The sequence below is a fragment of the Eleginops maclovinus genome, chromosome 12 (genome assembly GCF_036324505.1).
Source record: "Eleginops maclovinus isolate JMC-PN-2008 ecotype Puerto Natales chromosome 12, JC_Emac_rtc_rv5, whole genome shotgun sequence".
In the NCBI taxonomy this organism is placed as follows: domain Eukaryota; kingdom Metazoa; phylum Chordata; class Actinopteri; order Perciformes; family Eleginopidae; genus Eleginops; species Eleginops maclovinus.
Window position 1 is genome coordinate 23,519,288 of NC_086360.1, and position 16,747 is coordinate 23,536,034.

Sequence of the window (16,747 nt, forward strand, 5' to 3'; positions counted from 1 at the left end):
TATGAATACAATGTTTTTTTATTTAAAATGTAAAGTAAAGTAAATCATTTATTGAAAACAGGCTTTTTCATAATTAAAAGTTAAACAAGACAGTTGAGACTTTTTCCTGCTTGCAGTAAATCATGACAACTCAGTTAATATGCACATCAAATCATTTAGATTAATTTGCACTTTAAAAACAGTTATTAATAATTATTATAATTTACATTAACAAGTCGTTTTTTTAAATAATTAAATGTTCTATTGGTTACAAAGTTTACAAAGCTCCAATAGTTAAGGCCTTGATTTAATCAATACAATAATCAGGAATATCAATAATTTGCAAAAGAAAATATAACTAACCCACAACCTAAAATGTGCTTTCGTTTTTCCCCATAACTTATAGGCTACTACAGAAGAAACTGATGGGGGCTGCATACATATACAAAAGAAACAATGCAAAAGGAAAAACAAGAACATCAAAACTTAAACTGAAGAAGAAAAAAAAGTATATACACAATTAATTCAACACTTGAAGATTAATGGAGGAGCATCACAGTTCAAATGTTATGTTTTTAGGTGTAAATGTGCAACAGACTGTTAAAGTTAAATCGCTTTGATATTTATGTGTATTCCGTGCAGCTCTGCACAAAGTTGATTCTGTAAATTCGACTTCGGTCTTTGATGGTTTATTTAATATCTTATTCAAAATAACTCAACACTTCAGTAGTGTATGGATTTTTCCCTGACAACATTAATTGTTTCTTGTAAGAAAATAATAGATTTTGCCCATAACGAGTTCTTTTGACAAATGATTACCGCCGTGAGATTTAAAATAAGCTCACATCTTCAGGTTCAAAGAAAATACTCTACGATTTGAGAAGCTACCGTTTGAATAGCGCTGTTGTTGTATCAGTAATTACAATCTTTAGGAGTTATGTATTATAGTAATTTACTTTTCCGGACTCAAAATGATATCCGGTTTTCTAAACGTTGCACACAATCGGGAATGAGTAATGTGTGTGTTTTGAGATGAAAAACTAGAAATTTTGATTTAACATCCGGGGGATGTTGAAAAATAAATGATTTTTTTAACCACATAAATTCTGCAACTTCTACAAAGGAAAAATCATAAATGTAATGTGTGGCAGTGTTGTTTCAGCTTATCAACTACAATAGCTAGGAACACTCTATTTAGCAATATAACAAGTCAGGTTTTCATAAATTATGGCAAATTTTTATTTCTTATTAAATATGTTATATATTTTTGCACAAGAGTAAATTATATGATGTAATGCTCATTGTGTGTGACTCTATATTGAAGTTGTCCTGATTAGCCCCTTATGTTTCCGTGTTGGTAATAGTTTCCCTGTTGTGTACATAACATTTATTAACTCTTAAATAATAAAAATCATATGAAGTTCTTTAGACATATTTAAAGACGTTTTATGAGTTGGGGCGAAAGAGTTTTAAGGGTGGCTCGTGTCATATTTGGCAACAAGTAGTTTGCAGGTCTGACAGGTCGACTCTTCGTGAGTTAAATGTTTACACACTGTTACTACATTGAGCTCCTGCTGATTACGAAAATAAATGCTCTCATGTAACTGATGTAAAGATCTGGTGAGAAGTGGTGTATTGTCAATAGATCAGCAGGGATGGTACTGTACCTTTGCGCCGCTACATGCGCGTCCACCACGCCGACATTACGCACCCACGACCGGACTGGATCCATCTCTTCTCCAAGACTCCTCTCTTTTAATCCGCTCACTTCTCGTATCAGATGCTCCTGGATGCCGAACATTTAAGCCCTTTCCTGCGCGTTACGGTGCACTTTTCTGAACTTAAGACAAAACACCGAGAGTTGGAGAGCTAAAGCACTTTGGCAAACAACAGAAGGTCCACCCCAAGGCGCTGGGCTCCTCCAGAGGTTTAAAAAAAACAAATGACCGATGCTGTGCGATGTTCTTTCAGAAACACCTCAGTTAAAGATCCACGCAAACTCTCTTTTAAGGCTGAAACGATGATAATAGATATATTCCACCTCTAATTGCAAGCATTGTCCAAGTGCAAAGTCTCCAGCTTACTTCGAGCGCAAATGGTCACCTGCTCCGTGGCTCCTCACACACTGCAGAGCGAGTCAGAATATTCAGTCAATACGTGTGTGCAGAAAGTCTTCCTTTGTCAGAGGGCCAGATCGGATCAAAACAGTTGATCCGAGGGCCAGGAAGCTTGCAGTGAACCGCTGTCTTGAAGCATGAATGAGACCCTCTGCCGGGATAGAGCTGGAGGAGGGGCCTTAGTGCCATATGGGGGACCGATTGTTGAAATGGATGCTCTCATTGGTGTAAAGTGCATCTGTTGTTTGGACTTCTGCCAGATTCAGCATCCAACCAGCGACTCTTGAAGCAAAGTTTTCACTCATTAAGTTTGGCCGGGTTGATGATTAAGGGAAAACACACAATTTTGCACATTTGAAGCACAAACTTCTCAGATATGTTGAGGATTGTATCTGTGGTGTGATAGAACGATAGAAATTAAAGAGTTTCTTTGTAGGTATGAGGAAAGGGGGTGGTCTTTACAATCAATATTAGACAACCTCCAAATTGTAGACAAATGCTAAAAGTGATATACGTTTGTTGTACTTGTTTTGTTTTGTTTTTTACTTGTACTATTTGTTTATCTATGAATGTGTTTATAAAGGCCACACTTTAAATGTTGGTTTCAATTATTCTGTACATGGTACCCTGAATAGTTGCTATAGTAAATCCTGTTAGGTCTGTTCATTCAAGTCACAATCTAACACAAGTGCGCTCTCGACAGGCGCGTATTCAGCAGCTCCACCGTCTGCTCCTTTGAACCAGTGATTCCGCTGAGGAGCATCGCATCAGTGTCAGCCGCAACAATGGCCGTCTGGTTGGTCCATCAATCTCCGCACAGCGCACAGTGCTGCGCTCTGATTGGACCCTGACACAGCCCGAACTGAGTTATCAATCAATACTAAAGACTGGTTTATCAGCAGTGGTGCAAAAGTGGATTTACTCAAGTACTGTACTTAAGTACAATTTTGAGGGACTTGTACTTTACTTGAGAATGTCAATTTTGTGTTACTTTGTACAATTCAGAGGTAAATATTGTACTTTTACGCCAAAACTTTGATTTAAAACCTTTAGTTACTTTACAGATTGTGTTTAATGATGTGAAATACTTAAAGACTTGAGTTACATCTGGAGTAAATTCACAAGCTACCCTGCAGTATACAAAGTCATTTAAATTAGCGGCACCTTTACCAGCTTTGATAACACATTAATGCATCAATAATTATAATCAAAACATATGATATATATTATTATTATTAAGTGGGCCAATCTGCATAAAGAGTACTTTTTACGTTTGGTACTTTAAGTATATTTGGATGCCAACTCTTTTCTACTTTAACTTTAGTGACATTTTGATTGCAGGACTTTTACTTGAAACAGAGTATTGCACTCTTGTACTTCTACTTTCACTTAAATACAAGATGTGAATACTTTTTATCAAACCCAAAGAGGTGTTGAAATAGTTAAAAAATAAAGATGTTAAAGAGCGGCTTCCTCCAGCGTTATTTGTAAGTTAGCTTTATTCTATAAAAAAATGTTTTGGATGTAAGAGTTATTTTTGATAAAGTCTGGAGTTTCTTTAGCACATGATTTGGGTCATTTCAGGATAAGCATATATAAACTGAAATAAATTACAAGCCCTAGTTATTGACGTTCTTTATTGATCATGATGTAATCCTAAAATGTTTTGTGTTTAGGCCCAACAAAATAAAATAAAAATAGTCTATAACATGTTTGGGGGCTTTTATTTTTGAAGACTAAAAATTAATTTCCGCTTCTGTTCATCTGGCGTTGAAAAGGAAAGTTGTTTTTTTTTTTCTTTCATCCCTGGTCCTTTGCCCCTTACGGATACTATTGTCTCCGGGTGGAGTTTGTGCGCCCGGACAATGAATGTAAATCTCCCCCCTTTGGATCCCGCCTCAACCCACCATCTGCCAGCGCGGGACAAAGTCAGATGTTCCCCCAATTATGAGAGCAGTCTTGGGGAATCCTGCTGCGGAGTCTACGCCCCGTCTCCGTGTCCCTCACACACTTCCCCACACATGATTGACAGCTCTACTTAACCATGAACAATCTGTATATGATGACACACTTTTATAAAAATTCCTCTACTGAAATGCATGGAACGCGATCTAGGTTAATGGTGGTCTCTTTTAAGTGAAGCAACAATGAATAAACTAGATTGATGCTCAACAACTCAGGTATAATCGACCCAGAAAGATTGAATATTTGTGCAAGAAATCAAGGCTTCTGCAAACTCACCCGATGAGAAAATAAAAATCGAAAACTTGGACTGACTTTTGAAAGCTTAGGGGTATCTAATGGTAAACACTTGAAACATTTGTATTTAGATAGACTATAATGTTGGGTGCAGCGGACTTGAGTCATCAAACTAATTCTAGTTGACATTAAGATCGAACAGGTTTATGTGCCATCATATGAAAATGCCTTGTTAAATCATTTCCTGTATCCTTTGTTTAATGAACCCACGTAATCTATTATTAAGTGCGTTTATTTGGCCATTTTGAAAACGTCTGATGTTTGCAAAAAAAAATACATTAACACTAGAAGCTTATTTAATAGATTGTCTAAAATGTGTTCTCCCATATCTCATAAACTTCCCCTAAAGCTATAGTTTCAGTTTATCTTTGTTTAAATCGTATTGTTTGCGAAACTGAAGCTGGCTGAAAGTTGTACACGGATAACACAGATCAAGTCTCGTCCTATTATTTGCATTATGTGTGTTTTGCTGATGTGTTGCTGCAGCTCAGCCCCACAGGTGCGACAGGCTCGGCCGTGATTATCATCACCATCGGCAGGACACTGCTGTCTGAATGTGTGGCTTTTCTAAATTGCTGGAGCGGAGAGTCGGGGCGAAAATGGGGGATTAGTCAAACCACAAACGTCTTTCTAATCAATTTAACCCGCTGAGACGGTCAGCCCGTGTGTTTTAGGGAGGAGGTGAGGGGGAATCAGTGACTGCTAAACCAAACAATAGGGTATCGTGTGCCGCTCGTCCTGCCCAGCATTCCCCTGCTCCCATGGGACACCCGGAGCCACTCTGTGTGGATGGCACTGTGTCCACGGAGGTCAAAAGGGGCGTGGTGTGTGTGTGTGTGTGTGTGTGTGTGTGTGTGTGTGTGTGTGTGTGTGTGTGTGTGTGTGTGTGTGTGTGTGTGTGTGTGTGTGTGTGTGTGTGTGTGTGTGTGTGGAGACGCAGCAGCTGGTTTCCGTCCTCCTAGAAATCAACACAGCTAATGCGACCCACCAGGTCTCCCATCGATCTCCACATATTATTGCGCTGCTTTTTTTTGTTTACTTATTTAGGATTTAAGCATGCAGATCCCCCCGGGGAGTGTAAGCATCCCCAATTAAAGCGGAGTGACCACCTTTAGCCTCATTTGTTAAATATCAAAAAACATCATCTGCTCCAAACATTCTCTATAAAAGGCCTGCTGTGATTTGGAGACAAATCATTTTTTTTTTTTAAAGAAAAAACCACATGCAAGAGGCCTTTTCCTGTTGTTTAAAACTTTAGGTGTTTGTGAATTGGGTGTAATATCATTATAGTTCCCCTGTTGAATTACAATCGCTCAGCTTCACTGCATACACTTCAAATCCCTTTCACTCACAGTTAGTTAGTACGGTATTTTTTGTTCACAGCCCACCAAAATACTCCTGTGGTTTGGCATTTGTCTGACCAAAACAGAACTTCTTGAATATATTACATTACAAATCATTACATAATATAATAATGACTTTGCTTTAGAGAAAGGGATTGCCTTGACCGAGTCATGACAGTCCATGTGCAAGTGGTTTAGAGGGAATACAGGTTTTACATTTAGATATTTTTGATACAACATAAATAAATAACCCGTTCCATTTATATGACTTATTCTAATGGAAAGTATAAAAAGTCTAAAGCTGAATGTGTTCAAAGCAAAGATTAAACCTTGTGATATATTTACATTTGTTTGCATGATGTGTAAAGAAGCTCTGGTTTATTTTAAGACCCATTCAGTCCTGTTTGCAGAGCAGAAATGTACAGGTTGTGTCTGCTTTCCTTAAAAGATTGTATGTCAATGCCATCTACTGGTCTGATTAAGAACATCTTTAACTGTTCTTTTTTTGGGGGGGCTGGAGGGGGTGGGGGTCTGCAAACACACATTACCATCTCCTGAAGACTGTATCAATATAAATATCATTCATAGACAGTGTTCAATAAGTATAATTACTTTATTAACATTAATCTTAAAGTGACATACATCATCACAGCTTTTTCAGTTGTAGCCATTTTAAATATAACATGACATGATTAGTTAGAAAATAAGAACAAATATCACAAGTTTTCACATTGTTTTTCAGTAGGGCGGGAATTATTACATTATAAATATTCCTTCATTCAATAATCAATTAATGCAACCCTTTTTTTTAGACAATGTGCTTTTAGCTCAGTCGGGCTTTAATTGCTTGAGAGTTGGAGTTTTTTCTACATTTACACATTTAAGTAAAAAACTATAATTACTTTAATTAACTTTTAGGACAGCTCTGCTTAAGTTGAACTTCAGGAAATGTAAAATCTGAACATGTAAAGCTTGTCCTGCCTTGGATTTCAGAGCAATGCAGTTAAACCACAATAGAAAATGAAAAGGTGTATCATCTCATCCATCAGCAGCATTTAAGGGCTGCATATAGGACCACATCTTTGCAGGCATTTTAGGATGTCATTGGTCTACAGCTGAAGAACAATTAGCTACTCAGTGAACAGAAGATGCCCTGAGAAAGAACTGTCAGCGGTCAGACCGTTGTTAATGTTGCTGTTAGCAAAGTTGGCTACAAGAAAGACCTTGTCCCACTTCTCAAGCTTAATGATTATGCTGCCACTTGCTGAGATGTAACCGCTCTGCCTGGTGGTGAATGAGTGCAGAACCCTTTTATCATTGCGCATCAGATCCAAAGTGGCCTCTTGGTTGTAAATGGTGGCGTGGAACTGAAACTCATAAACACCTGGATACTCACACGTGAAAAACCCGGTATTCATGTCATAGCTTTTTTGTCCATTGTAGATGACCTCGGAGAATTTCATGGGCCCGTTGGCTTTGGGGAAGTTGTTACCCAGTCTCAAAGAGAAGGCAACATTAACCATGGTGCCTGAAGGCCCGGGGGGTCCAGCGGGTCCAGGGGGTCCAGGAGGTCCGCTCTTACCACGAGGCCCTTTGTTTCCTGCATTAAAAAACAGACATGAGTACAATTATACCAACAGGACCTTCCCATATCACAATTATAGAGTAATCATTTTCAACTTAGTGTATAAATGGATTAGCGGTAGATTTACCTGGGGTTCCATTTTGGTTAGATGCTGGGTAAAGAGAAAAGGGAAAAGAAGTCAGTTTTTTCAAGGATTATAATGTTGGCAATGAACTTGTTTGGTCAGATTTCAGGACAAATACTCACCATCCTCCTTCCATGCATCGAGGTCAAAAGCCTGGATGTTCGCACATTGGGTGTAACCTGACCCTCGAGGCCGGTACTGGAAGGGGCTTTCGGGGACATCAGTTATACCAGTGTTGTCACAGATGATTCGGGCAAGTGACGTTTGTTTCAGTGACTCCCTTTGGGCCTCAGTGAAGACTCCCTCGTTCTCCCACCAAAGTCTGAAATTGGACAATTTGTTCAAATGTAAAGATATTGAATGTAAAAGAAGAATATAAAAAAGCACAACACACACAATTTCCCTCATTGTGAGCAATGTCCGTTTTGTCACCTACCGGTCTCCCTTGCGAATCTTCTCAAACTGAGTGGCAATCAGGCAGGCAAAAAGGGGTCCCACTCTTCCTCCATTGACAAAGGGCTCAGCCACTCCTCCAAGCCACACATCGATGTTGTCAGGGGTTCCATAGAGATCCATAAGTTTGGTGGCCAGAGCCGTGTTGTTTAACACTTCAGCCAGCTGTTTCATGTTACGTGGCTCTGAAAGCCCACAGAACTTGCGCCATTTGTTGTAGCCTATAAGGAGATACATAGCGTTAAATTGTTGCCCTGTCCTAACTTTGTGATCTTTATTACCTGTAGGAACAATTATTCTATACTTAAACAATACATAAGTATTAAGACTAAATTACCAGGGATTCCATGGTCTCTGCCTCTCTGTATGTTAAGGGCACCCAGATCCAAAGCCAACTTGTTGGAGAATTTGAACAGTTTTTCCCTTAGCTCTTCAGGCATCATGTGCTCCTGCGTGTTCAGCTTGGCCTTACGACCCACAAGGCCCCTGAGGATTGGGTCCAAACCACCTGAGGAACACAAAAGATCATTTAAGTTCTAAACTCATTCTCTGATTAGGTAACAACAAACAAGTTAAAGATCTTGGCCAAACCTTCAAAGATGATCCTCCACGGTGTGAAGAAGGCTTTGTGAAGCATAGGGCTTGGGTATTGGGGGTGTTCATTGTATTCCTCATTCAAACGAAACATGACAGGCTGAACCATCAGGTGAGCGAATCGGTAGGCAGCAGTAGCGAACACATTAGAGATGCTGGGATCAACACTTTCATCATAACCAGGGTAGGTGGACAGCTGCTTGGCAATCATGTCTGGACCAACAATGTGAGCCAAGTAGTCTCTGTAAGTGATAACCTGAAAGACAGAAAACATTTTATTATTGAATCATGCACATCAACGAAATCCTCATTGAAACTTTTTTTGTAAGACATTCATCTAATCCCTAACCTGGAAATATCCTCCCATGATTTTGCGCGCCTCTTGGTAGAGCCTCTCTCCGTCCCAGTGAGGATTTAGCTTTGCCAGAGCACGGGCCAGCCGATTGTGCTCACGCAAAAACAGAGTGTGTAAACTGGTCAACGCAATGTTCTCATCGACACGCTCGTCACCTTAAAAGTCAAATAAAAGGTGAGAAAAAGAGCTGTGAGCCCTGTGCCATGCTTGGATAGATCAAAGACGTTCAACATCTGTACATAAGTGTATTTGCTGCCACTCACCAGCCTGAAAGCAGGGCACCTCCTCTGCATTAACATCATTAGTAATGCGAGCTCGGCTAGCACAAATTTTGGAAACCATGTTAGCGAAGGGCAGGAGCTCACGGCTGTTGTCAGTGTACATTTCGTTGACCCTCATCAGGCCATCATCTGAACTGAGATCCCGAAGAAGTTGAGCTTTGTTTTTTTCTGAACCATACACCTGGCCTACATCAATGAAAGCTGTAAGGGCGTTCATCTGCTGACGGGTGGTGTCGGCACCAAAGACCTGGCCGGTTTGGCCGGAGCCACAACCTGCCGCTGAGCGGAAGAAAGGCATGCACTCTGAGTCTTTGCCAAAACGGGGGTCCTTGCTGGGAAACTGTTGAGACGACAAGAAGAAGTTAGCATTCAGTATGTGTGTGGGGGTGTGTTAATTATCTCTTTTCTTTTGTAATGACACTGACCTTAATGGGAAAGCAGGGCTCTGTGCGCTCACAGCTCTTGTCACAGTCAACCCCGTTATTGAATGAGCGGATAACAGGAGAGTGAGGAGTGAAGGTCAAGTCGTGGTCAGTCCACTGGCCAAAGATGGTCACCAGATGGGTGTAGAGTGGATCGCTTTCCACTTCATTGTTCGATGTTCGCAGAATTTGGTTGGACAACTCTATCACCTGAAGATACAGTGTAGACAATGAGCACCTACTACTACATGTTCATTTTTTTCATTGTCATTTGGCCAGCAAGGATGAAATTTTAAGGTCTATTACCCATGGCAGATAGTGATTGTTGACAGTCTTATTATCCCAGCCTCTTGGTTCATAAGTGCCATCCTCGTACTCAGCAGGGAGCCAGCGGGTGAAAGGTGTGTTGGAGGTGCCTAAGAGGGGGTTTTCCCTATAGGCAAGAAATAGTAAATTAATTAGTGCTCATCGTTGATGATTTTAAGACTACATTTATGTTTTTTTATATTTAGTTGAAAAATATGATAGGTGGGAAACCTAGACAGTTGCTTACAACATATACATACAGTAGCATGAAACCAAAAACACGATCAAATGAATCATAAGTTAGTAGGAAATGAAAGCTATAGATGCAGTTGTCCAAACCTATAGTCAGGGAAATTAAATGAAATGTTTTCTATTTAAAAGTCGACTCACTGGTTGTTGCAGGCACTGCTTGCTGTGCGATACGGAGATTCAAAACTCGCCCTGCAAGAAGGGGGCCGATGCTTGGGGGAGCAACCTGTCAGAGTAGCGATGACTGCCAGATGCTCATCAGAGATCAAATCTAAATAAAGAAAGAAACATTAGTGACTCAGCTGCAGATGTGCGAAAAGTACTCAGACCTTGTACTCAGTAGAAGTAGAAGTACCAGTGTATAGTAATTGACAAGTAAAGAGTTCCGCAATGGACATGAGTAAAGTAAAAGTAGCAAAGTGTTGGCACCAAGATATACTTAAAGTATCAAAAGTAAAAGTACTCATTATGCAGATCAGCCCATTTCAGAATAATAAACGTGCTTTGATTATAATTATTGACGCATTAAAGTGTTATCAAAGCTGGTAAAAGTGCAGCTAGTTTTATTGCTAATGAACAAATGCATACACAAAGCAGCAACAAACAGAAATGCTCAAGTAAAGAACAAGTACCTCAAAATTGAATTAAGTACCGTGAGTAAATCTACTTAGTTACTTTAAACCTCTGCCCAGCTGTACAGATGTTTCTGAGGAAAGTTAGTGGGAGCTGTAAATATTGCACACCTGTGGCATTGATGGAGCGTTTTTGACGTCTGTGCAAAGACTGCTGGATCAGTTGCACGGCATAATGCATGTAGTCTGCCGCACGCACTGCATTTCGTGTCATCCCAACAGGCTGCTTCAACACACGCAGGATGTCTGCGGGACTCACTGCATTCCGCCTCACCCGTTCAATGCTCCTGTTTTGTGAGCAGAGATCAGATTGATGAATTCATCCATCAATAGGGAATATAGAGACCTTTGATGTATTTTTTTTAACAAGGTTTGTACACTTACACTTTTCTGGAGTATTCGTAGGCTGAGTCAACATTGGCCTTGGCTTCGATTACAGCTCTCTCAATATCAGCCCTGCTCAAATGCGATTCTGAAAAACCACATCATCAAATACTTTTACAGGATATATGTTGATGCATAACTGTAACATAAAACTCATTTTAACTCAGATTGTTATTTTCAAATCAAGCCAAAGCAATTTTATGATATACCTTTCAACAGAAGGCAATTCAAAGTGCTTTACAAAAATGAAAAACATTAGGAGCATTTAGAAATGTATAAAATGGCATTAAAATACACTCATTAAAAAGCAAAGGGAATAAAATAAACATAACAAAAACGAATAACACAGGTATATAATACATATAAGTTACAGTGCTGATTAAAAGCAGTGGCAAAAAGAAAAATCTTCAGCCTTGATTTAAAAATAGTGCAATCAGGCAAATATTTAAATATAACATAGTGGCTTTTGTGAGCAAGAGGAAGGTGGAAGAACTCACCAGCATTCACCTGCCATTGCAAGCACAGGTACAGCCCTGCAGCCAACAGGCACAGAAAACCATTCATTGCTGCAAAGAAAAAAGACAAATATTCTCCAGTCAGTAAAGCAAAGTCAAATAAGTTAAACTAATATAATATTAACGAACTTTCTTTTCACATATATTGCAAACTAATACTATAGTTTCACTAGAGCATAGAATAATAGCTGTATCTGTTGAGTAAAGTTAAGAGTAAATGGCAAAAACAAGAGGAAAGTAACCTGCAAGAGCTGTAAATCTCAGTCACCCTCAGGAGTTTGTGCTACACACACATTTGTCGGACAATATATAGCGGTATGACGCTTCATTAACGCCCATTTGTTGTTGTTGGGAATTTCCTTTAGTTGTTCCTCGTTCTTGGCATACTTGTTGTTGAACCACTTCAATCCTGCCATTTAATGATACGGATCAGACACGGAAATATTCCTCTCACGTAAGATCAGTGTATAGGAATGGCTGGGAAGATGACGAAATGCAAAGGCTACACCTAGCTGAACGGGAAATGTAACCAAAGAAAACAAACGTGTTCATATTGGCCTACTGTTAACATTATTAATGGCGAATAAATTACAACTCAACATGTGATTTTTATATATACATAACATTACATTTAAAATATAATACTTTTGGAATAAAGAGCTGCACTTACAAGCCACTTACAAACATATTCTGATACCTCTCTCTCTCTCTCTCTCTCTCTCTCTCTCTCTCTCTCTCTCTCTCTCTCTCTCTCTCTCTCTCTCTCTCTCTCTCTCTCTCTCTCTCTCTCTCTCTCTCTCTCTCTCTATTATTATTTATTTATTTTTTACATTAAAAAGTGCTTTATGAATGTTATGTATGTATATTCCTACAAATATTGGTCTAAATAATAGCACAAGGCTCTATAGAATTCAAGTGGATTCTTGTAAGATGAGTTTTGAGGAAGTAGGCCAAATTGATGGTGACGGAAAGGTCCTGAAACTTCACGGAAACTCCGGCTGCATTTTGACAAGCCATTGACACGTTAACGAAAATTAACGAGCACTTCATTTGGGTGGGGGGTGGGGGGGGCGGGGTATTCTAAACACATATATTAAATGTAAATACCACTTTCGCTCTAAAAAGTATAATTTTATTTGCAAAAAAAAAACAACCTAGGACTACTTTCTCTTGCGCAGTTTTCTGCACAATGGTCAAGTATTACGGTGTAAATCGGTTGGTGCACAAACACGCACGCAGACACACACAAACACGCACAATGCTAACTTAGTGTCATCTCGACAGATCCGACTTTTATTATTATTATTATTATTATTATTATTATTATTATTATTATTAATACCTGCGCATGTCATAAAGTCAAATCTCCACTAACAGGAACAGCCAGTTTATCAAACTCTTGTCTTTTTTTGCGAACCAAGTTGAGAACAGAGTTTAAATTGGACAGAATTTTTTTTTTATTATTACGATAAATTGACTTCATTGCAGTCCGAGGTAACAGATATGGACAAGTGAAAGTGCTCTAACAGCGAGTTTAACAACATGTGTAGGCTTACTGGCAGCCAAGGTGTGTCCATCTGTAAAGGTATTTTACCCTTTGTTTAAATGATTGATTCTCATGGACCGATGACAGTGCTTCCAAAGAATGTTGGACATGAAGTTGATCAATTTCTTTGTTTAAATTGATCAGTTGCAGAGATTAACATTTTTCAAGCTGTTTGTGCTTGATGTATCGCGTGGCCTTTTGAATTCTTCTCTATGTTGGTTTAATGAATCCTGGAACTGTATAGTGTGAATTAAAGCAAACTGTATCCAAACCACTGTAGCCTCAAAGGAAATAAAGGTTAATTTGGCAGGCACGTCAGCACACATGGCTGAGTGATTTAACAAAGGCTGTTTAGTTATTGTGCTTTATTTATTTATTTTACAACTGATGTATCCTTGTTGTCTGTAAACTCACCTCAACTAAGTTCACCGCTTAGGTTTATAGATACTTATAGGTTTATAGATTCTTCACACAAATGTCCTAACAACATGCTTGCTTTGTCTCACATTGTTAGATGGTAGTCATTTTTGCAGAGATCTAAACCTGATGATTCTTCTTTAAACTTGTATTTTAATGCAGTATTTCAAAGTGTTAGTTATTATCAACTAATTGTATACCTCATTTGAATTCATACATGGTGGTAGAGGTTATCATACTGCAAACATTGCTAATACTTTGGAGTTAAGCCAAGCAAACAGCATCATCTAGTATTGTTGCGTAAATGTTGTTTAGGTGTAATATGTTCATTGTGATCTGTGTGTTTCATAAGGCCTCAGAGTCTATCACACTTGGGGTGCCTTATGTTAAAAGTCTCTTTGTGTCTCGTGGTTAGGATAAGACGAGCAACTTGAAAGTTTTTCAGATTTGATCAAGAATTACACACATCCTTGCTTTTCTTCCCCAAAGGTGGCTTGATTATACGTGATGACGTGGGATGTAAGGCGTGAGTGTATTCAACGTTAGCTTGAGTTTTTAGTATGACTTTGTCTATGTATGCTTTACGTTCAAGAAACTAAATGATTCTTTGATTTATATAGGTGAAGATTGCTTAGAAATACAAGTTTTCAACATCAATTTGGTAATAAACTGAGGATGCTGGGTAAGTAATCACATTTTCTTCCCATTTTTCTGGCATTTAGATAACTTAAAGAAAAACAGCATGAGGAAATGTTTCAGAAAAACATGCCTTTTGATAATGTTGTTGGATGTGGATTGTTTAGAAAACCTGTATTCTTGTACTAAATTGAATATCTTGGCTAAAGTAAATGTTATTGGAGGTTTGCTGTGTAGCAACTTGCTTAGATTACCATTAAAATGCAGAAGTGCAGTCTGATGTCACTGATAATTTAATTCTACTTTCTTTTGAAGTTGCCTCCCCTGTTGGATATGATGTAAGGGAGAGCATCCTATCAGTGCAGCAAATAACCTATTTGTTGAAACACCTGAGGCATTCATGGATCATTTGTCATATTTCTGGAAATGGATCAACATACAGGATTACAAGTTGGCTCAACAGGTTGTTTGAACCCAGTGTCCGTCTTTATGCATTCCTCCATCCATGAGTCATGCTCCTGTGCATGATGTCAGATCATTGAGTTCATATGGTACTTCTGAAGTACACAACATGCAGTATTTTATACTTCCATTTTGACAATTTAATTTCCATTCATACATGAACCGAGTGGATGTTCCTAATTGTTCTATCCTCTCTAAATGAATATTGTGGAAAAGTAAGATCTGTGGAAAACGACCTTGTTTGATAAATGAACGTTCTGTTCAGCCGGATAATCTCCACGTCTACCCTACTTTTATCATTTTCAAATCCTAAATCTAATCGCCAGAGGTAACATGTTAACGTTATGTTATAAACGAACTACAGACGAGTACAGCAGGGTCGCAGGACTTCAACGTCATGCCAATTTAAGATCGTTTCCACTGACTTTCGTGCGCTTGCATATTTTAACAAAGCTTTTCCTTTTAGCCACACTGAATTTAACTGGAAGTCATGGCTGTTTCAACAGAGGCAGACAAATTTAGCGGGAGTGTTTACGTGTTCGGCCTAATGACGTACAACGTCCTCGACAACTTCTGTAGTCCTATTCAGCCTCTACAGTCAGCGTTTCAGTTTCTTCAGTGCAGCCAGCATTGACATAATATTTTAATTCAAATATAATTAAAAGAAATATATATACAAATATTTGCCCAATTTTTGAATCATGATAAACATTTACAGTTTTTTATTTAAATGTTATATTTTTGTGAATTTATTTGATAGATGTGTATTTCATTACAGACTCAGATTGTTTTATGAAAATAAAAGACGGATCACTGTGCAATTCGCCTGAACTAACCTGAACATTTTTATTTAAATGATGCTCGGTTTAGCCATTGGCACAGTTCTGAAAAAAGTACACATGGGAAAGATGCACTTTTTGGGCAACTGCACGTGATTAAAACAGAAACTGAGCCTATTTATTTTTGCGCTGCACTGTAACCTTCATTCACCCGTTTTATTCGATTATAGATTATTTCCCTTTTTATTGTAGTCTTCTCTTTTGTTTCTGAAGGGCTCGTTGCAAGGTAACAGGCTAAAAATAAAAAGGTTCAGGAACAATAGGCAGAACTGACTTGGCATCCATTCAGGCACTTGATCTTTCTGGTTTTGCGACAAACTTAAACTAACAAATTGAATAAAGAAACACCGCAATACTTGTCATCGAAGCTATAAATCGTAAGAACAATGAGTTCTAATAATAACTCATAGTTTATCAGATTTGTTATTTGTAAAGGTGAGTTTTGAAATAGGACTTTAACACTGTTGCTATTGGCAGCAGTTGTTTTTAATTAAGATGCAATTATAAATTGCACCTCTGATGGGACTACAGGAACACTAAAATAATTAAAGCTGTCCTTCACAAGATGTCATGAAATTCTGCACCTTCTGTCTTACGAACTAAACAACGTCAAATTACAATATACATTTAAATTAAACGCTTAAGAAATTCTTCAGATTTATAAAAGTTAGAGCCTTATGACCATTGTGTGTCGTATGGAGGTGTATACATATCTCTCTGGCCCAATTTGTTTTCCAAGCTGACATGGAAAACACCTCGTCGGACGTGGAATCTGTGCGTGACTTCAGCTCCACTTTGAAGTCTTTTCCTCCTTGAGACTCATCATTGTGTTGAGTGATGAACAGGTGAATGTTTATTCCCCTTTGTTAGGGAGGTTATAAGGAAGGCATTTCATTTAGTGTCTAACCTGTATTCATGTTATAGCCTGTTTTGCAAGTTAATGTCAATGTTAGTGGCTACTGTCAGAAATGCAGGAAATAAAATAATGTTTTCTATTCAAGCTGTCGTGAACAAATTGGCTCTAACCTGTGTGCCTGCTGTCTTCCAAAATAAACTCACTAACTTTAATTGACAATATAGTTTAAGATTAAACATTTTAGGAACTATCTCACATCATATGTTTTGTGGGGGTGTGAATATATCTGGTGTCAATTATTAGTCAATGAAATCCAGGAAAAACCCTTCCGTCATGGAAACTGGGTAACTTGAGACGTGGCATTGTGTTGAGTGATGAGCAGATGTACGTTAA

At 38.5% G+C, this 16,747-nt stretch overlaps 2 protein-coding genes across 5 annotated transcripts in view; both read right to left on the reverse strand.

The window, feature by feature from the left end:
* The window catches only part of ebf2 (EBF transcription factor 2), a 29,151-nt gene extending 26,944 nt beyond the window's left edge, over positions 1-2,207 (reverse strand). For all 4 annotated transcript variants that reach the window (XM_063897553.1, XM_063897551.1, XM_063897552.1 and 1 more), the window contains exon 1: positions 1,647-2,207. In XM_063897553.1, the coding sequence (XP_063753623.1) occupies positions 1,647-1,780 (134 nt within the window). In that variant the 5' untranslated portion in view covers positions 1,781-2,207. The remainder of the gene's footprint in view (positions 1-1,646) is intronic.
* A 4,085-nt stretch (positions 2,208-6,292) lies between these two features.
* Positions 6,293-11,928, reverse strand: LOC134874104 (eosinophil peroxidase-like). Its single transcript, XM_063898106.1, has 15 exons — positions 11,841-11,928; positions 11,581-11,649; positions 11,084-11,171; positions 10,811-10,986; positions 10,209-10,338; positions 9,819-9,945; positions 9,516-9,722; positions 9,073-9,430; positions 8,804-8,964; positions 8,452-8,710; positions 8,198-8,368; positions 7,844-8,081; positions 7,530-7,729; positions 7,411-7,434; positions 6,293-7,298 (listed from the first exon to the last, which is right to left on the reverse strand). The coding sequence occupies exons 2-15, from the start codon at positions 11,645-11,647 to the stop codon at positions 6,829-6,831; spliced, it is 2,676 nt and encodes an 891-aa protein (XP_063754176.1). The 5' UTR covers positions 11,648-11,649; positions 11,841-11,928; the 3' UTR covers positions 6,293-6,828.
* Positions 11,929-16,747: the final 4,819 nt, after the last annotated feature.